The 21,471-nt window shown below is 28.5% G+C and overlaps 3 protein-coding genes, 1 long non-coding RNA gene and 1 other non-coding gene across 5 annotated transcripts in view; 2 read left to right on the plus strand and 3 right to left on the minus strand.

The window, feature by feature from the left end:
• The first annotated feature begins 1,486 nt into the window (after positions 1 to 1,486).
• LOC107015725 (40S ribosomal protein S26-3-like) lies at positions 1,487 to 3,745 on the plus strand. The gene is made up of 5 exons (XM_015216101.2): positions 1,487 to 1,628; positions 1,725 to 1,817; positions 2,888 to 2,972; positions 3,063 to 3,196; positions 3,494 to 3,745. Exons 1-5 carry the CDS (start codon positions 1,626 to 1,628, stop codon positions 3,563 to 3,565), a joined length of 387 nt encoding a protein of 128 aa, XP_015071587.1. The 5' UTR covers positions 1,487 to 1,625; the 3' UTR covers positions 3,566 to 3,745.
• Positions 3,746 to 4,854: 1,109 nt separating this feature from the next.
• LOC107015620 (high mobility group B protein 7-like) lies at positions 4,855 to 7,406 on the plus strand. Its single transcript, XM_015215948.2, has 8 exons — positions 4,855 to 5,093; positions 6,088 to 6,170; positions 6,359 to 6,407; positions 6,504 to 6,602; positions 6,716 to 6,773; positions 6,862 to 6,906; positions 6,995 to 7,084; positions 7,166 to 7,406. The coding sequence occupies exons 1-8, from the start codon at positions 4,960 to 4,962 to the stop codon at positions 7,253 to 7,255; spliced, it is 648 nt and encodes a 215-aa protein (XP_015071434.1). The 5' UTR covers positions 4,855 to 4,959; the 3' UTR covers positions 7,256 to 7,406.
• Positions 7,407 to 7,506: 100 nt separating this feature from the next.
• LOC107015621 (probable leucine-rich repeat receptor-like protein kinase At1g35710) lies at positions 7,507 to 9,669 on the minus strand. The gene has a single exon (XM_015215949.2). The coding sequence runs from the start codon at positions 9,456 to 9,458 to the stop codon at positions 7,677 to 7,679; it is 1,782 nt and encodes a 593-aa protein (XP_015071435.1). The 5' UTR covers positions 9,459 to 9,669; the 3' UTR covers positions 7,507 to 7,676.
• Positions 9,670 to 18,161: 8,492 nt separating this feature from the next.
• Positions 18,162 to 18,233, minus strand: TRNAC-GCA. The gene has a single exon. It is a non-coding gene; the product is annotated as a tRNA-Cys (tRNA).
• Positions 18,234 to 21,144: 2,911 nt separating this feature from the next.
• The window catches only part of LOC114076952, a 1,755-nt gene continuing 1,428 nt past the window's right edge, over positions 21,145 to 21,471 (minus strand). The window contains exon 2 of the long non-coding RNA XR_003578032.1: positions 21,145 to 21,379. This is a non-coding gene — a long non-coding RNA (uncharacterized LOC114076952). The remainder of the gene's footprint in view (positions 21,380 to 21,471) is intronic.

Consider the following 21,471-nt stretch of genomic DNA (forward strand, 5'->3'; position numbering starts at 1 on the left):
CTTGTGAATAATTTTTACTTATGCATAGCCAAAAACAAGACTCATTTGAAAATCAGTGTTTCGTCATGAATGAAGTTATACGGGGCGAGGTAGGGGTGGCCTTAGTCGGACTTTGGATATGCGAAGAGAAAGTGTGTAGATGCGTCTATAAGAAGGTGTGAGGGGTAGGTTGTGACAAGAATCACGAGAGGTAGGAGTAGGTTGACGCAACTTCAGCTTACAAAAGACATAATCCTACGGTAAAACACGACTAAATTGATACTAATTGAATTAATAATTTCTTTAAGATAATAATTTTTTTTCGATCCACAAAATTAATACTCAGTAAACTAATAATTTCTCTAAAATAATATTTTCTTTCGGTCCCGATTTGGGCCAATGAAAAAAGGGAAACTTACATAAATATACTATATTAAGAAAATATTTACCATAAATATCATTTTTTTTTATATGAATTCAATAAATATGATAAATAATTTAATAAGATGTGATGATTTGGATGTATTCATTGTATTTTATGTGTAATAAAATTTTTAATGTGAATTCAATAAATTGATATATAAATTAGAAGGTACAATGATTTTGATTTAATCAAAAAATAATTTTTATTGAATCTTAAAATATTTTTTAAGTTAGTAAATATTAATTTATTGATTAAAATGATACCGCTACAAAATAATAATATCTCATGGTCTCACTTAATATTAATTTAGTGAGGTTTCTTTATAGATATAAAGTTTTGGAGGTTTGAAATTACGATAGAAGACTAACAAGAATTCAAGTGTTGTTGTACATTGTGAAAGTTTATATAGTCATCTTACAAAATTGTCATATTTGAGGGGTTATTTAGGTAATTAGTTTTTTTTTTCTTTTATAAAAGCGATACACGATATAGATTTCACTTAATTTTTTATTCAATAAAATGAGAGAATCAGAATGATACGATAATTATGTCCAAATATTCACTATCATATACAAATAAATCAAAGCATCGATTGATAAAATGTATCAGAGAAAATAATACACGAATAATCATTGATATTATGCAATTCCTTATTTGAAAATGTTCCCTAATATAATGAATGACTAATGCATGTATCAGTTATATACATCATATTCAACAAGACCGAAACTAGCTTAGGGCTAGGGTGCTCGTCGAATCCCCTTCCCCTTAGAATAATTCATGTGTTTACTTTTTCATTTTGAAACCTATTAGTGGAAATTCTCACTCTGCCATTACTATTTCAGTACTATTCGTATACATAGTAAATAATAACATTAACAATAATACAAGATAATATTCATTTTTAATACATCATATATTCATTTAATACAACAAACTATACAATAAATAAAAGTATTATTAGTATACGTAATCTTAATAATATATATCATCCCGTATTATTCTAATACGATCTACCAAACGACTCCGAGAAATGGTAGGATTTTGAGACTCATGAGATGTGTTATATCTATAGGCCCATCGCAGCTCTACTTGGGCTTCCCGAAAAGCCCAATACTTCGTCTCTCTTTATCAATAAGAATAAACCCTAGTCTCTCATAAAGCAGAGTTGCGGCCATTAGAGTTTGTATTGTGCTCAGAAGCAGCAGCAACAACACAGAAAATGGTAAGTAACGATTCGAAATTGTTATTGTTCATCAAATTCGCTTAAGGAAATGTATAATTTCTCTGATTTTTGTGTTTGTATCTGTGAATTTTGCAGACTTTTAAGAGAAGAAATGGAGGTCGTAACAAGCATGGACGTGGCCATGTCAAATTCATCCGTTGCTCAAACTGCGGCAAGTGCTGCCCTAAGGTATCTAATTTTTTTTTTCAACTTTTCAGATAGTAACTACGCCTAATTTGTATTTGAATGCGAGTCGAATGATTATTTCGTAATAGATTTTATTTATTTATTCTAGATTTAGGCCTAAGTTGTAAATTATATGTAATCATTCTGTTATATTTGGGTTTTAATCTTCTTATGAAGTATAATTTCAGTAATGGCATCGAAATATTGTTAGTTCTGGCGATGAAGAGCTAAGCTATATTCTGTTTTTTAATCTAATGTGGAAAGTTGTTATTAGGATTATTATTTTTCACATGATGGCAATGTGATTTACTTGTTATAGGTTTGGTGTTTCGTTTTACCATTTGTTAGTGTTTTTGGTTGTATGATTATTTGGTTTGCGTTTTATGAGATCTTAAATTTTGTTGATTGAGCTTTTAATTGTGCCCGCGGAATGGTATAAGCTTGCTGATCAATGCTGTATGGTTGTTAGTTGATTTTGAGTTCCAGTCTTCTTGCGGATACAACGGTTTGTGCTTTCTGAAATTGTTAACAAATCATGTTATTTGGTAAAGTCTTTGTTTTTAGAATGATTTGTTCAATCCAAAACCTGTTGTCGGAGCTAAGATCCAGTCTTGTTTTGGTCTTGTTCGACTGAGCTGTTATTTTGTGGTCTTAGAATGGTTGAAACTTGCCGATTGAGCCCGGATAGTTGTTCCTTATATTTTGAATACATTCCTTTTGTGAATAGAATGGTTTGTGCTTTCTGAAATTGTTTAGAAATCAAAGAATTGGTAAAGTCTTGTTTGTTTTATGGAATGATTGATACAATGTCATCTTCTCGTTGGAGCTAAGACCCAGTGTAGTTGTAATGCTTTAATGAGATCATTTTTACTTGTTTCATCTCATCTTTGTCATATTGTACTTGGAACTTGATGTAGAGTCCCCCTCTAATTGTAACAATTATACCAAGTGTCGGATAATTGTTGATCCTCCTATATATTTGTTGTGTGCATTTCTTAATTTTGTGTTAATGATGCCAAATTTTGCAAGAATATCGGAGCGTAGATTCATGTCTTGTGTCTAATATGTTTCAGGACAAAGCCATCAAGAGGTTTCTTGTTAGGAACATTGTTGAACAAGCAGCAGTGAGGGATGTTCAGGAAGCTTGTGCTTTTGAATGTGAGAATCTTACATCTTAGTGCAATTAACACTATGTATTTACTTTTAGTATATAAATAACGATCTAACACGAATATGTTATATTTGCAGTGTACACTCTTCCTAAGCTGTACTTGAAGATGCAATATTGTGTCTCATGTGCCATTCACTCCAAGGTTGTTAGGGTTCGTTCTCGTACTGATAGGAGGGTCCGTGAGCCTCCACAGCGTTTCAGACGCCCAAGGGTACTGATTTATACTTGTGTTATCTTTAAATCTTCTCGTCAAAATTCTTTATTGGGATCAGTATTAGGGATGCCTATTCAGTAGGTTTTATTGATTTGAATCCCATTTTCGTTGCTGACTTATTTTCTGCAAAACAATTTGCATGCTATGAAATGTTCAATACCTATCATATCAACTACTTGAACGTATTAAACGTTGTGTGTTATCAAGAAATGTGTTCTTTCAATCTATTGGGATGTTCTGAATTTGTGTATCGATGTCAGTTGGATGCTTACGTGTGGATTGTTTCTATTTCAGGATGATCTTCCTAAGGCTGGTCAAGCTCCACGCCCAGCCGGAGGTGCTCCTCCTGCTGCTGCTCGTACTTAAGTGAACAACTGCCATTAGGCTATTGTTCTTTTTTTTTGTTTAATTTGAGCAAAATCTTGTGGTATTTTGAGATGTGTTTTTGAAGTGGAATTTTTTAAATTTAGTTTTACTTGGACACCATTATTTTTATGCTTGCAAATTTTATGAAATCAGACTTATGGTCCAAAGTTGTTTGTTATATATAGCCATTGCAGTTAAAACTCTATTTACTCACCCATAGTGTAGTAATAGTTTGATACTATGCTACATAGATAATGGTGATTAAAAGACAATAAATCCTCTCTATGAAGAAAGGGAACAAGTGATTACTAGATTTGTTATTTCATTCTCAATGTGGAATATAATTAAGATTACAAGTGACAAATAACTATATTGTGCTTAATTAGTTGTTTACGTAAGTAAGTTTATGGTAAAGTTGATTTCAAAATTAATTATTCCTTTGTGACTAATGCCAAATAATGTCCTCCTAAGTAAAGTTCACTAGCTTAGTGCCATTTTAAAAATATTTCTAGCTGAGTTTTCATTCAATTCTTACCGATATTGATATGTGAAGGAAATAATAATTGTGTTAGGATTTTCATAATATAGTTGACTAATTTTTAGTCTCTGAATTCATTTTTACTTGTTCAATATTAACTCTCAACATTTGTCTTAAGTTGCAACAAAATAAATGACAATTTGGTTATATTTCTATTCTTATAATTAATGTGCCGCACCTTTCAAATTTTTTTAGATTCAACTAAATCATATTTGACCATAAAATTTTTCATATACACACTTCATCTGTCCAACAATAGTTGTTTACTATTGACTTATCACGTCCTTTAAAAAACAATTTTAATATATCACCCTTTGAATATAATTAATATAGTATTTTAATTATCTATTGCTTTCATAAAGTAAACATCACACATGTATTGTTAAAAATTCCAAAATAATATAGTACACAACTATTATTCGACGATGAAAGGAGTATTAGTTAAATATCTCAAAATAGAGTATTAATACATATGGAGTTATTACTTTTTTAATATTTTGACAAACATATTAAAAAAATGACAAGTGAATGTTGAAAAAAATTAGTGAACAATCGTGGACCGTTGAAAAGAGTAAGACTTTCTAATCCAACGGTTCAGATCAAAAACACGTCATCAGTCCAAGTCATTTTTTTTCATCCCCGCCAAAAATCTTATAAAAGTTCAAAAAATGGCGCTAAAAGTTCAAAAAAAAAAAACTGAAAAAATCAAAATTTTCACCAATATTCCCTCCTTCATTTCTTCTTTAAACCTTCCAAATTCCCACTAACTTTTTTCACCAAAGATTTTTTTCTCTCTCTGTTTTCGATTTCTAGAGCTTTTTCTGTGTTAAGGGTTGTTATCAAGATTTGGAAAAAAATGGCTGGTGGTGGAGCATCGACTAAGGCTTCAAATGGTGGTCCTACTAGGGTGAGGAAGAGGGTTGAAGTTGAATCTGCTGCATCTGCTGCTAGTCTTAAGCGTGCTAAGGATGGGAGTGCTTTTGCTCGTTGGTATGAACTGATTTTTCTATTTTAACTGATGGGTTTTTTTTCTTGGTGTTTGTCGTATGGGTTAGTAGGGGGATTTTGTTGTTTATTGATATGGGTGTGAATTTTTGATAAAGATATGTGATTTTCTGGTGAAAACTTGATTATATTTAGTGGGGTTGTTTGAGTTGTTGAAGGTTGGTTACATTTGCAAATTCATGAACTGGGTTGCTGTTTTTTTCTGCTTGTTTGGGTGTTTATATGTGATTTTGTGATGAAAAAGTTATTGAAGGTAGCGGGTGTGTTTGGATTGTTGAAGGTAACGTTTACAGATTCATGAACTGGGCTGCTGTTATCTTCCTGTTTGGGGTGTGTGGTGATGAATAGAGTATGGTGTTAAGTGTATGTAAATGTTGGAGCAAATAGTGCTAGATATGTATTTTTTCCTGGTAAAAAAAGTCAATTGAAGGTTACATTTGCAGATTCATGCATTGAGTTGCTCTTATCTTCATTGAGTTAGATGTATGATTTACTGGTGAAAAAGAAAATTGAAGGTAGAGGGATAGTTTTGATCATTGAAGGTTACATTTGCAGATTCATGATCTGGGCTGCTATTTTCTTCCCATTTACAGGGTGAGAAAGTGTTGTGTTTGCTCAATCCATGACTAAATGTTTCAGGTTTGTGTCTTGAGTATGCCACCCCCTAATGGCCATTTTAGTGTGATTTAGATTTAGTGAGAGCTCCAATGCCATGACTGCACACTGAGTGGGAAACCAAAAACATAGTTAAACGTTGGAGTAGGTGGATATATAAGTTTTTGGGCAAATGTAGTGGGTGTATTTGCTTTTTAGTGGAAGGCTAAAGGTTACAAAATTGGTGAAAGAGCCTCGTTCTGTGCTGTGTTATTGTGGTTCAATGTTCATTCTGTATAAGATTTGAATGAAAACCACTTAGGAATTCCTTTTTTTCTGATGACTTTTGTGATGTATATTGAGTTTTTTTCTTTCATTATTGCAGCGAAGAATGCAGCAAGGATGTGCCTATAGCATTGATTAGCTTCCACAATTGCAGTCTTGATGCAAAAATCAAGATGAATTTGGGTACTAATACTTTTACCTTTCTCTTTTCTCTTGCAATCAATCTTATTTGGTATTTCACAAGATTCAGTCTTTGTCAACATATGATGAAGCTTATTGTATAATAAAAATGTCAAATTTCATGTTCTTTGCGACCTTAGTGAATTTGGGACTGTGAGCATTTTGTTAATGGGCAAATTTCTTTTGTGTAGAGGCTCAAGTTGTGGAAAATCAGACTGAAGTGAAGAAACCAGCAGCAAAGTAATATTCTTGAACTTTTGTTATTGTTGTTCTCTCTGTGTGTGTGTGTGCGTTCTTTGTTTTTAGTTTTCTAACAAGTTGTGTAAAATTGCACAGGAGCAAGGAGAAATCAACAGAGCCAAAGGCTAAGAGGGAAAAGAAACCCAAGAATCCTAATGCTCCGAAACGCCCTCCTAGTGCTTTCTTCGTGTTCATGTAATTACTCACTCTTTGATTGCTTACACTTTTTCAGTTATATCTTGCTTATTCTTGTATAGATAAGCATCGAATCTCTAGCAATGCCTTGACATGAAGTAAAAATCTTGCAGGAATGATTTTCGACAGGAATTTAAGGCTGCAAATCCTGATTGCAAGAGTGTCTCCATGGTAACGTTGAATATTCCTGCTCTTGATGCCTTTTCTTGTTGTATTTCCTTTAGATACTTCTAATTGCTTTATATATTGATCACTCTAGGTTGCTAAGGAGGGTGGTGAGAAATGGAAGTCCATGAGTGATGAGGTGAGTGGCATGAGTCGACGGTTTGATTTGTGTTTGTTGTGATGTTCCAAGTGTGATTCTTACTCTTGTGATGCAAATGGTTTCACAGGAGAAAAAACCATATCAGGAAAAGGCTGCAGAGCTCAAAGCAGCATATGAGAAATCCTTGAAGTCTAACACTGATGCTGATAATTCCAATGTAGGCTCTTGTTTATGCTAATCTTAAGTTTAAAACTGTCATGTTTACCTTTTCAACTCTAACATCTAAATTAACATTCAGGACGAGGACGAGGAGCCTGAGAAGGAAGTAAAGGAAAAGATAGCGGTAGATGATGAAGCGAAGGAAGAGATAGAAGTAGATGAGGAATAGAGCTGTTAGTTTTTGAACTGGTGTAGCAACTATCTTCAATATTCTTGAATTGACTAGTTTTGAAGGCTTATGTAAATTTTTGATCAATTGTCAACTTAGTTGTTCTACTTGAAGTAGTTATATATGGAAACTTATGGTTTAGTTCTTACTTACAAAGTCTTCGGAATGATTTTCTTATTATAGCTATCTACTTCAAGTAATGATGCAAGTCCTCTCATGAATTGAGGTTGTGATCGATCATGCGACAAGAATCATTCAAGTGAATTTATTCATTTCATATTGAATCTATGTGAAGTAAACACTGACTAACAATGTGAGATGACAGAGTTGTAACTTGTACAAGTAGTACTAGAATTCAAAAAAAGTAAAGTAAACTGTTTGTTTGTTAACAAACATAAATTCCTATAAATGGAGTCAGCAGTTACTGGCCCAACTTGTGTTGTTTCGTTCCCTTACATGGCGGCAAAGGCTTGGCACACAGACATAAATTGTGGGCATAGGCAGCTGCAGGGAAGATATTGTATGGTCTGCCTTGTGGTATTTCACCACATAATCTGTTGGCTCTGAAGTTTGCATGTTTCAATGCTTCAATCCCCAACAAGCTATCTGGTATTTTCCCCGAAAGTCTGTTGATCGATAAATCTAACCATTGCAACTTCACTAGTGATCCTAAACTTACTGGAATTGTACCAGTAATCTGGTTTCTTGATATATCAAACCTCTCAAGCTTATCAAGATTCGATATTGAAGTTGGGATTTGACCTGAAATCTTGTTGCTTCCTATGTTGAGTACTTTGAGGTTTAAGCCACTGACAAACTCAGGGATGCTCCCAGAGAGTTGATTGTTTGAGACGTCGATAGCTTCCAAGAATTTGCTTGTCTTGTTGCTTAACATCCTCGAAAGAGACCCGAATAGCTGGTTTGAATGAAGATCAAGAGATGAAATCCCATCAGGCAATTTGATCACAGCAACATCAGATTTCAACTGGTTGTTTGATATCTTCCCCTTTTGCAAGCTCAACATTCTTGCAAAGAAACTCGATATCCCACCTGTGAAGGCGTTATCCGACAAGTCTATAGAGTTCAATGAATCAGGCCTAGTGAAATTCGGAAGCATCCCACGAAGCTTACAACCCGCTAAATTGACATCAGAAAGCTCTCTAGTCCTAATCCATTCAGGCACTACTCCAAGATTGAACTTGTTGTAAGACAAATCTATTGACAAAAGTGATGGAACCCCTTTAGAGAAAGCAATAGGCAAAGGATCGAAAAGTTCATTTCTAGACAAACTAAGGTTCCAAAGATTTGGTAATCCTGCAATAGACTCAGGTATTTGACCTGTCAACTTGTTAAAACTCAATGACAATGAAGTAAGTGCTTTCATTTTCCCAATTTGTGATGGAATCCTCCCTGTTATTCGATTATGATCCATCGATAAAAACGACAGCTTGATCAAACCACACAAGGAAACAGGAACCTCCCCTGACAATTCATTACTTGAAAGATCAATATATGTCAAATTTCGAAGCTGTCCAAGAAAATTCGGAACAACCCCGGATAGTAAATTGTGACTCAGATCCAAAGATTGCAATGCAACAAGATTCTTGACACCAATTGGGATAACCCCAGTTAGCATATTGTCTGCTAAACTCAACTGTTGCAGATTCTTGAAGTTTCCTAATACAGAAGGTATCTGTCCTGTCAAATGATTACCACTAAGTGAAAGTGTTTGAAGTGACTCCAAATGAGATAAACCAGAAGGTATATCTCCTTGTAGTGAATTACCATCCAAGATCAACTGCTTCAATCTTGAAAGTTTCGAAAAACTTTCCGGTATAGCACCAGCAATATGTTTCATTCCACTTATAATCAATGTCTCCAGGAAAACCAAATCACCCAGAGATGATGACAAAGTACCCTTCATGTAAACACTAATGTCACTCTCAGAAGGTGTTTGCAACACCAATCTATTCACTCTCCCTGTTGAAACATCACATTCTACACCTTCCCAGCCTCCTCCACAACAATCTTTACCAGCCCATGAAGACAGAAAATCAGTAGTGTCTTTAAAAATGTGATCTTTGAATCCAAGAAGAGCAAGTCTATCAGTTTCAACACAAATTTGGGGTTGTTGGGCTAGTGACATTTGGTGAAAGAATGATGAAATGAACAAAATCTTGAAAACCAACATTTGAAAATGCATTTTTGGGAAGTGGGGTTTTGAAAAAAAACTTGACTTTTGAAAGAACACAAAAGGATGTGTGTGTGTATTTGTATAGTTTATGATATAAGATTTGAAAAAGAAGAAAGATTGGGTTTTTCTTGTTTATTCATCACTTAGACAAGAAGGTACAATGATGGAAAAAAAGATAATTGGGAAAAATTTGAAGGGAGATAAAGAATGATTTGGTCTGAACAATTGTTTCACTTATTTATAGAAAAAAAAAATAACCTTAAAAGTAGCAACTATAATTTATGGTAACAAGATTGTGTTTTATTTTGAAAAAATTAATCAGAGTTGTCGTAGAGTTGTAAATATTCTTTTATCCTTAACTAAATTGTCTTTGTTATATAGTGAACATTTTACCAGTTATCACCACATAAGATACACGACGAGACTTTTCAAGGCGAATTCAAATTTAATCGGTTTCAAATATGGATATTGAACATTGTATAGAAATTTTATTTTGTATTTTAGGTAAAAAGATTGTGTTTTTTTTAATCGACCAGATTTGTTGTGGATTCTATGGTAAAAAGATTGTTTCTTTAAACCAACACGGATCGTGGTGGACTAATAATTACTCGTGCATCCTTGTCAATGAATGTAATACAAATCACAGTAAATTGCAGTTTGATATTAAATCGATAAAGTGTTGTACTGACTTGTCTCCTCCAGGATATGACTGTCCGATAACATTCTATAGCTCTGGTTTTTAGTTGAATATCTCGAATTTATCAGTGAGAATTTTACCACACAAGATAAAACTTTTCAATGCGAATTTTAAATTTAATCGGATTAAATATAAATACCGAACATCAAATACGAGATTTCGTTTTGTTTTGTGAATTTATGAGGATTCACATGTATGTAAAAAAATTTTTTTTGTAAATTTTGACCGTTTGGTTTAAGGCTCACTTTCACGAGTATCCTACAGCACATTGGAACGTTGGAGCGCACTAAATAGGTTTAAAATTCTTTCCCACACTTTAGGGAACATTCCACTAATTCTATTTCACCTCTTTCGTTAATCGGAGAGCGAAATTATAATTCTGTTTGTTGATTCGATAGAATTTTATAATTTTGGTTCAGATACTTTGGTTGTGTTGAAAAAGAATACTTAATATGTGTAGTAGTTTGTTCAGAAATTCAAAATCGATAAAGTCAAAATTTTAGCTAGATCTCGATACTTGTAAAAGTGATAGTATATTATGATAATTGAAGCAGATAAAAAAAAATAACAATGTAAATCTAACATTATCACCGAAGGAAGTCGTTAAAACCTAAAATCTCTTTAAATCTATACATAATGTGATATTATGGGGAAAAATGATTTATATAGGTGATATAAATTGACATTAAATTTTAATAATGCTTCCTTGAAGTGGGGTTAATATCTATAATATGTTATGTGAATTTATATGAATCCAGAAATTTTTATCTAGACTCTATATACGTCAAGAATATATCAAATATTATCAGATATTTAATAATTAATATAAAATTTCGTAAATTTTGTATCTTAGATATTGAAAATTCATGAATCTATCAATGATTCATATAGCTAATTCCTATTTACTAATTGTAAATTAGTACAAATGTACAATTCTTGCATTTAATTTTAATAATTTTGCTACAGCTGTGAAATTTGAAATACCAAAAATAAGAAATAAAAAAAATAAATTTGATTTTTGAAGATATTTAGCAGTTTGATTGACACCAATTTATTAGGTGAAACGAATTTTACGGAGTTAATTTCTTAAATAGTCAGAAAGTTATTTTTCAAAATAATTATTTATTTATTTTTTGTGACAACAAAATTGTTTTAAGTATACATATTCTTATAAAAAATTACCCAAAATCCAAAATAACTTTTTTCTTATAGTAAATATTTTAGGTTTTGCATTTAATTAAAATAATTTTTTTTATACAGCTGTGAAAATTGACATACCATAAATAAGAAATTTGCTTTTTGAAAATTTTGGCAGTTACCAATATATGAGGTGAAGAAAATATTCATAAATTGTTTGAATAAATTAAATTATAATTAATAAATTTTTTAGTGTTTTTTTATTTTTTGTTTTGTTTTATTTATTTATTTTGTATAGAGTATTTTATTTTTCTATAGAACAATGCTTAGCTTGAAAGAACAAAGTTGAGCTAAAAGAAATATTCCCTTTACCAAATTGAATTATTTAATTAAATAAATACTTTTTTTCCTCTTTAATTATGATTTAATTTATTTTGTCATAACTTATATTATATCAATTACAGAATGGAAAGTAATCTCACAAAGAGATGTGGTCCTTTATGTGTTCCTTAAGAGAAAAGTTATTATAAAATATCGATTTTAGTTTGAGTCTGAATTTTATATTACGCTTCAAACCTTAATGAAGTGGATTAACATTCGAAGTTTTAATTTTAATCGAGGAAATTAAAATAAAGTTATATGATATATAAACACAATTTATTTATGCGTGAAATTAAGTCTTTTTAAACAAATGTAAACAAATGGAGTTTTGATTTGTATTATTTTATGGGAAAAGGGTCTGATATACCCCTCAACTTTGTCATTTAAAGCTAATATACCCCTTATTATGAAAGTGACTCATATATACCCCTACTTGTAAACAAATGGCTCACATATATCCTTTTCATCTAACGGAAATGAAAAAAATAATAATTTCAATCTAAATTTTTATTTTTTTTTCTAAAAAATATAATCCCATATGAGTAAATTTAATCCTCGTCAAACATATTTTTTTTGACTTTTTTTTGTTTCAATGACTAATTTATAATTATTATTTTGATAATCAAATTTATTTATGTTTCACTAATATTCTTGTAAAACTTATTGTAGATGACCAAATTTTTTCTTCGAATACGAAATTAAATTACAATACACAAAAAAAAAATAGTTTAATTTTTTATTCTTTAAACTAAGGAATGAAAGAAAAAAACAAAATAAGAATAAGATTCAAATAATTATAATAAAAGAAGTTAAAAAATAATTTATGTATGAAAAAATTAAAATATACCTTGAACTTTGATAGAAGAATCATATATACCCCTAAATAATTTTTTTGAAAAAAATTAGAAGTAATAAATATAAATTTAAAACTAATTTTTTAACTACCGTTAAATGAAGGGTATATGTGAGCCATTTTGTAACGGCAGGGGTATATGTGAGCCGTTTGTATAACGGTAAGGGCATATTGAGCCACTTTTATAACGAGGGGTATATCAACTCCAAATGACAAAGTTGAGGGGTATATCAGACCCTTTATAATTATTCTAGAATAGTTTTATTATAAAAAAAAATAGAGCTTTTTCTTACTAAATAATATATATAATTTAATGATTGTTTAAGAAATTAACCTATGTAAATATTATCATAATTATTTATTTTTTTTGTTGGTAGTCAAAGATATCATGGGCTTAATAAATTTTTTTTTAAATAATCATATAATATAAACTAAAGGAAGTATAATTTATCGTTTGCTTTATTTTTTTGAGTCTTTCTAATAAGTTAAAGAATACTTTAAATATTTTTCTGTCTTTTTTAATAGGTTAATTATATTTTTAATTTTTTATTTTAAGAAAAAGAAATGATTAGTATTTAGTCCATCAACCTACTACTTGACAAAAGCATGTGATTTCTTAATTAATTAGTTGAATTGTTGTTGTACATTATGAAATGATTATCCACTTTCCTATTTTGGAAGTTATTTTGCAACTAGATTAAATAATCCAATTAAAAAAAATACAAAAAATAGAGATGACTTCATATATTCTTAGTAATTGAAATATTTATAAGAAATATTTAAATTTTGATAGTTCGTATTTGAATTTACATAACGTTGAAATAAAATGCAAAGAAGCAACAAGTTGGAAAAATGATTATCCAACATAATTGATTTGATGCTTATATTTTACACTTTGCTATTTCTGTGATTCTTATAGTATGATCGTCTTTTAATTTAAACTACTAAATATTCTTATTTCTATTTTTAAATCTCGATACTTATTAAATGAATCAAATCAATCATGGAAAAACTGACGCAAATATGTTTTATCTCAAACGATATCATGTGATTCCACTTTATCAAATTCGTTTATATATATATATATATAAACATTTAGTACAATGGATAAGTAATGAACTTGTGACGGGTAAAACTTACTTGCATCGGGTGTTTACACCAAGTCAATATATGCATGTGATGTGTTTAAATTTATAGTTAATTTTACTTCATTAAATGACGTAATAATACATTTTGCATTGAATTGATGTAAACACCTGATACGAATAAGTTTTTTCTATTTGGGACCCAAAGATGAGTTTAATTTCATGTGGCCTTAAAAGTTGGTTAAACTAAGTTGGCAATTATAAGTATTTATTGTTTATTTGGGACCCCAAAAAGATGACAAATTCACTATTTACCATCACAAATTATGCTTCTCTCACATATGATCCAAAGTTTGTGAAGTTGATTTGATATTTTTATAGCTTTAAAAGTTTGTTTTTGCTATAATTTTGTACAAAATGGAATTACAAATTAGTAATTACCTCTTTCTTTATATTTTTTGTGATATTATAAGTAGTTGTAAAAATTGTTAAAATATAATCACAAAAACCTTTCGAATCTTGACGTATAACGTTGATCATGACATTTTTCAAAATTAATATATATACGTCATTGGGCGAATCTATTGCTTTTACTTTCTGATGTGCGTGAGATAAATTTTTTAAAGTAAAATTATTATGATTAAAATAATTTATTTTTGAAATTTCAAATATTCAAAATTTTAAAATATAAAGTAATACATAAGTTTCTTTGTCACATATCAAAATGGTAATAATGTATATTTTAGAATGTTAGTCGAAAGTGATTTTTTTCCTTCCAAATTTAAGAAATTAAGAGACGTTAGAAACACTTATTAAAAGTTTAATAAGTACAAAATACTCAAAGAAATGATAAAATTAATTAATTAGGGACCATATTATATTGATTAGCAACCATTGGTTTTCACTTATTTTATAATTATAAAGTTGATTATGACTTATGAGCATTTTAGTAAACTAATGACTAATCAATAACATATTTAACTCTTAATTGTCTTATAAAGCTCTTAACCTTTTTTCTTGAAACTTTGTATGTGAGTTGGACAACACCAACATTACTAGTCACTAAATAATATTATACTGTATTAATTTATGTGATATTGTTTAAATTTGAGAATTCAATAAACTTTTTTATCGTGAATCTTTTTATATTACTGACTTTATGAGTGACATGCGGTCGCATGAAGACCTCAATCCTTGTTAATTGTAAAAACTTATATATTTTATGGAATAAATTATAAGGTGAATTAAGACGGTTAATAGTTATGATCTGTCTTAAAGACTCATATGTCAAAATTAAAAAATAAATAAATACCCAAGCCTATTAATTCCGAATCAAACTTGAAAATTCAATCCAATCCGATTTTAATCAGATTTGTATAGTAATTTTTCAATTCGAAAATCAAAAATTGAATTGAACTTAATTTTTTAAGTGAAAGACGTTCAACTGATTATCCTTCAATAAATATAGCTTTCGTTTTACCTACAAATAATCATTCGAATTTCATGAAAGAGTAGAAGAATAGGTATATATTTAGCTCCTTCTACCAAATTATATGTGCAATATATTCCAATAATTAAAAGGAAACCTTTAAAGCAATAACAAAAATATCTTCGTGTATGATTTATATGAAGTCCGAAGCCTAAAGGATATAAAATATTAACAAAAATTTTAAAATAATATATAAAATTTTATACTAACCAAAACGACAAAATCGCTGAAAAAACAGTGATTTCCTCCGTCGGAAAAAGCAAAATCGCTGCTACTACAGCGATTTTGCAAATGTAATTTTTTTAATTTTTTTTTAAAAATTTTCATTTTTTAAAAAGAAAATCACTGCAATTGCGATTTCCTCCGCCGGAAAAAGCAAAATCGTTGCTACTGCAGCGATTTTGCAAAATGTGATTTTTTAAAAAAAATTAAAATTTTCATTTTTTAAAAAGAAAATCACTGCAATTGCGATTTCTTTCGCCGGAAAAAGCAAAATCGCTGCTACTGCAGCGATTTTGCAAAATGTGATTTTTTTTTTAAAAAAAAATTAAAATTTTCATTTTTTAAAAAGAAAATCACTGCCTAGTCAGCGATTTTAATTTTATTTTTTTAAAAATCACATTTTGCAAAATCGCTGCAGTAGCAGCGATTTTGTTTTTTTCGGCGGAGGAAATCGCTGTTGTTCCAGTGATTTTACCATTTTGGTTAATATAAAATTTTATATACCATTTTGAATTTTTTTTTGTTAATATTTTATATCCTTTAGACTCCGGACTCAATTTATATGTTGTTAGTCAAAATCGTAAAATACAACAATTAATATTTATATTAAAATAAATTATTTATGTTATGTATTATTTAAGGTGCGATTTTTTCCTAAATCGACGTCTTAGTTTTCAAGAAAGGGACACCAACCTTTGTACAACAAAAAAAAAACATGAAATTTTATTTTATTTTTTCCCAAAAAAAAGAACCTTTTTTTATCCTAAAAAATAGGAATTATTTGTTTTTTTCTTGAAAAAAAGGTTTCTTATTTTCACTTTCTTGATATTATTTTTTAACCTTATATTATAATAATGTAAGACAGATTGATAAAATTAGGTAGCGTTGAATGCGGAGATATACGTTAATTATTGTCCATTTATTTTTTTCTTATCTAAATGTCAATGCATTCTTTACTTTCTGACAATTTATAGTTGGAAACCAAATTACATTTTGATATTTCGATTAATTTAGATTTATATCTGTAAGTAAAATTTGTTAAAATTATAGTATTCGATATCTTAATTTTTTCATTTTCAGAATTCGAATTCATGATCTATGGTTAAGAATTGAAAAGTTCTACTATTCACCTCGATTCGGCACAACATTGCTAAAATAAAAAAAGGAGAATTAACTTAATCAACAGTTTATTAAACTAATTAAATTTAAAAGAGCAACTTTCACGTTTAGCAAACACAAAACTCATATTTGTATGTTATAGCAAAATTTGCATAATTGCGCTACATAGCAAACATGCTTTGACTAAGCTATTTCGCTAAACATATATATACAACAGAAGCAATTGTATAATTCGCTGGCTCCTCTTTCAGATTTGTATAATATCGTTGGTAGATCATTTTTATAAATGACTTCCATTCTCTCGTTTGTATAAATCGTTTGCATCCTCTCAATTCATTTTCATGTGTTTGTATATTTGTATAAAATTTGAATTTATATACAAATGAATCGAAATAAAACGTTCGCATATCAAATATCGCTCTTTCTCTCGCTTTATACAAACATAAATTATACATTGTATTTTGTATAATTTGTGTTTGTATAAAGCGAGAAAGAGTGAAAGGCAAAACAGAACTGGACATGGGAATATTTGTATTGTATAATTATAAGTGTATAAGACGAGTATAAATATATTTGCATGTGTATATACAATTTTCTCTCGCTTTATATAAACAGAAACACAATTTATACATTTTTGATTGTATAAAGCGAGAGAGGGAACGAGCGATATTTTAAGGGAGAGAGACAACTGATAAATAGTTTGCTACAGGCACAATTAAATCAAACTGCGATTATACCATTTAATTTGAATTAATAGTTTGTCATTATATTCAATTTTTCCACTTAAAAATAGTTGACATATATTAAAACATATACATGATAGTGTATAATCTATGTAAACTGGCTAGAAAAAATAAATAATAAATTTGTCTGACAATTCATGTAAAGATTTATAATAGATTTACGTGAACTTAATAACTTTGCTCATATCATATATATGTATTTTAAAAATTCATTAAATATCTATAAATATGTCCTTATAATTACTTGAGTATATATTGTTGTATAGTTAGCTCGAGATTGTTGAATTTTTTTTTAAACGTTAAATCTTGAATTACAATGAATTTTTTTTAATTGAAATAATTAAAAAGCCCTAAGCACATGATTTTCTTGACAAATAATAGCATGATTTGTCAAGTGACTTTATGTAATAAACAAACATGATTTTTAAAATATAAAGAATCAAACGCATAAAAAATTCGAAGGTTTAATATAACTATTATGATAAGGGAGAACATTCACCCTAAATGGGTGATTCTTCAACAAAAGCAAGTTTCTTTCCCGCTTAGTCTTTTCTAGTATCAATATCTTTGCGATTTTCATTGAAAAATCAGAATTAGCTCAGGTAAACTAGTGAAGCAAAAAAAATTTAAAAAACTTCGATTTCCAAATGTCATTTCACACTCTGAAAACAAATTATTTTAAAAAAAATTCGTAATTTTCATGGTCAAACAAGACCTTTTTTAAACATATAAGCTTGTGGATTTCAATATAATTTCCGTTTAAGTCCCTTGTCATCAAATAAATAATTAAACGAAAATGATTTTAGTTAGTAAGAAGACAAACATGAGAAGAAAAATTAAAATTTACAAATACTTACAATGTTTTAATTTCATAAACATGATTTTAATTTATAGTGTATCTACCCCATCAATTAAATTAGTGATTAACTTTAAATAGAAAAGTCTAGATAGAACAAAAAAAAATTAATTTTAAAAAAATAAAAAATAGGGCCCAACCGGGTTCGAACCGGTGACCTCTTGATCTGCAGTCAAATGCTCTACCACTGAGCTATGGACCCCTTGTTGTTTAAGCATCTTTTCCGTCTCAATTAATATGACATACTTTTCCTTTTAGTTAGTCCAACGAATGACACATTTTCGTATTTATCAAATATTTAATAACATTATTAAGATTTTATTATGTTTTAGATTCTATTTATATGACAAAAAAAACCCACAAATATGAACATTCAAGTATTGCCCTGACGTCATTTTTGTTGAGTTATACCTGATTGTTCCTTGATTATCACGTGTCATCTTCTGATACGTTCATATGTTATTAAGTTTGAGTTTTGACTTACATAGTTGATATTTTCATAAACTTCAACGAAAATAACTCTCATATCTTCATATATAAAATAAATAACTCCAACACTTTATATATATTTATAACCCTCAAAATATTACAACTTATGTTTGTGATATCTTGTGATATTTCTTAATATAGTTTTAAATGAAATTTAAGGATTATTTATTGATATAAATTACCCTTTTCATCTTAGCTTATTCGACATATTTTTTTCATTCTTTCTCAAATTTTTTTTTATCATTTTATAATTTAAATAATTAAAAATTTCTCATTTTATTTTAGTGAAATGATTTATAGTCATACAAATATATAAGTTTCGTTTTAGATCATAAATTTTTTAAAAATAATTATTTCTTAAATTTTATATCAATTCAAATGATACTGCACAAATTGAAACGGAGGAAATAGCAACATTTTTGACTCCTATTTCACCATATATTTTGTTTATAAAATTTAAAATTTAAAATATTGTTTGTCCACATATTTTTTCAAGAAACCAGTCTATGGGTGAAACCTTTTTTTCCTTTTACAAAATTTAGATTTTTTTTTTCTAAATAAAATGTATGTCTAAATAAAAATTAGAACTTCAAAAATTATTTTTATCACAACTGCAAAGGAATAACAATTCGTTCCCCATACCAGAACTGAAAGGATATACCAGCCCCCGAAAGATTATCGGGCATTCCTTCATGTAATGAAATACAACATTATGTACTAATTTCTCATTTTTCCACCCACCTCTTGAAATTAATTCTCTTTGTTTTTTCCTCATTCAATATTCGATATTCGTTTTGAAATTTAACTGATCCAAATTCGTGCGTGAAAATTCTCATTTTAAAATAAAACGCTCCATACTACAACGATTACAACGTCAACAATAACATATCCAGTAAAATATCACTGCTTCACTTGTAGGGTTTGAAGAAAATAAAATATGCATAATAACGTAGATTTTATTACTATCTCGTGAAGATAGAGAAACTGTGTTCGACTCGAATGTAAGTATTATTTTAAGAGGAAACATAAGAGCTTTTTCCTCATAATTTAAGAATTAGGACCACATCTTTTATTTTTAAGGGCCTAAAATTGCCATCAAATAGTAGGGGTCCAATATATACTTAGCTATCTATTGAAAATGATTGAACAAAACTCAATATTCCTTTACTTTTCATTTACACTTTGGGCCGCTCAAATTGATGGATTCAAAATTATAATTTATGTTATAATTTTTTCGAATTTCATTCCTAAACTATTAGATGTCTGATATTTTCATTTGATTTATCATCAGTTATTTATTGAAATGATATTATTCCTTCCATTTTACATCTTTAAAGAAAAAAAAATTAAGATATTAGTTAGATATAATTTTCAATTTTCACCCTTAACAATTATTATTAAATTTATAATTAAAATAATTAAACATTAATTATACTAATTAATTTCAATACTAACTAATGAAGGATAAAATTAGAAGAATATTTTAACATCATCTTAAAGATTGAACAGTTAAATTAATTTAAAAAAATAAAAATATCTTATCATTTTAAATAATTTAAAATAAAAAAAATATTAACTATTTATCGAAATATACATCAACTATTCTTGTGAGCTATGATTATGTTGTCCAAGTTATTAAAAAAAAAAAAGATTGGCAATTTATTGTGTTTTATTGGCTTAAAAAAAGAATCATATTCTTCAACTTATTACACATGGCAAATATCTTCTTTTTTTTTTAGAAACATCCCAAATATATAATATATTATTTATTATATATATTATTATTTTTTTAAAAAAGTTCCTCAATTTGTGAAGTGAAAACGGAAAATGTTGTCATTTCGTAAGAAAATATTAATATGTAAAAAAATTAATATTAAAAAACTACGAAATTTATTGCTAATACTTCCTCCGTAACTTTTTAGTTATTATGTTACTTCAATTCGAATATTTTAAATTTTAAAAATTATAAATTATAATTTTTGTTGTATATTAATATGGTGAAATAATAAAAATCGTGAAATGTTAATTAAAATTTTATTGTTGATTTTAAAAAAGAAAACTATGACAATTATAAGAAGACGAAGGAAGTACGTGGCTAATTAAATAAGATTAACAATAATTTTTCTATTAGTGTACATGGATTTCTTTTTGTTCTTCGCATATCTTAACTCAAGTAACAAAAAAAAAGTAATAATAATTAATCTACCACTAAGTTGAAATTAAACTACAAATAGAATTTTTAAAAAAATTACACAAAGCACTTGTCATTAAAACATCACAATTCTTCACAAAATCTTGTAAATTAATTAATCATGCAAAGAGGCCACTAATGTATGAATAATTTTTCTTCACATATCCAACTCATTTGACAAATTATTAAAGATTAATCAAGCATTAAAACTAGAAATTAAATATATTTTAATAAAAAAACACTTCCTTAACTTGTCATTAACCCTCCTAATTACAACATTTTGAATCTTACAAGAATGAAACTTTGTCATCAAACTAGACTAGACAATTAAAAACATCAAAATTCTTGGTTTTTTTAAAATAAAGATAAATTAAGCATTATAACTTGAAATTAAACAACAAATAGACATTAACAAAATAAAATAAATAGAAAATAGTCAAAAAAAAATTTCATTAACTTGTCATTAAGCCTCCTTACAACATTTTGAATAAACCTAGATAATAATTAAACTAGTCATCAAGGAACATAACATCAAAATTCTTAAAATACTTTTAAAGAGTAATAAACATTAATCTACCATTAAGTTGATTAAACTAAAATTTAAACAAAACTAATATACAAAACACTTCCTTAACTTGTCATTAGTCCTCCTTACATCATTTTCAAAACTAGCAAAATTAAAATTAAAATAAAACTAGTTAGCAACTAACCATCTAAAAAACATAAAAATTGTTATAATTTTTTTTGGGGTGGGGTGGGG

Source organism: Solanum pennellii, chromosome 4 (genome assembly GCF_001406875.1).
Source record: "Solanum pennellii chromosome 4, SPENNV200".
NCBI lineage: Eukaryota > Viridiplantae > Streptophyta > Magnoliopsida > Solanales > Solanaceae > Solanum > Solanum pennellii.

What these genes read in the sequence shown, in the direction of transcription:
- LOC107015725 (XM_015216101.2), top strand. An exon ending in GGAAGCTTGTGCTTTTGAAT is followed by an intron (nt 2,973 to 3,062) that starts GTGAGAATCTTA and finishes TTATATTTGCAG; the next exon opens with TGTACACTCTTCCTAAGCTG. An exon ending in AGCGTTTCAGACGCCCAAGG is followed by an intron (nt 3,197 to 3,493) that starts GTACTGATTTAT and finishes TTTCTATTTCAG; the next exon opens with GATGATCTTCCTAAGGCTGG.
- LOC107015620 (XM_015215948.2), top strand. Translation starts at nt 4,960, where the DNA reads ATGGCTGGTGGTGGAGCATCGACTAAGGCTTCAAATGGTGGTCCTACT. An exon ending in ATTGCAAGAGTGTCTCCATG is followed by an intron (nt 6,774 to 6,861) that starts GTAACGTTGAAT and finishes TGATCACTCTAG; the next exon opens with GTTGCTAAGGAGGGTGGTGA. An exon ending in GGAAGTCCATGAGTGATGAG is followed by an intron (nt 6,907 to 6,994) that starts GTGAGTGGCATG and finishes ATGGTTTCACAG; the next exon opens with GAGAAAAAACCATATCAGGA.
- LOC107015621 (XM_015215949.2), bottom strand. Translation starts at nt 9,458, where the DNA reads ATGCATTTTCAAATGTTGGTTTTCAAGATTTTGTTCATTTCATCATTC.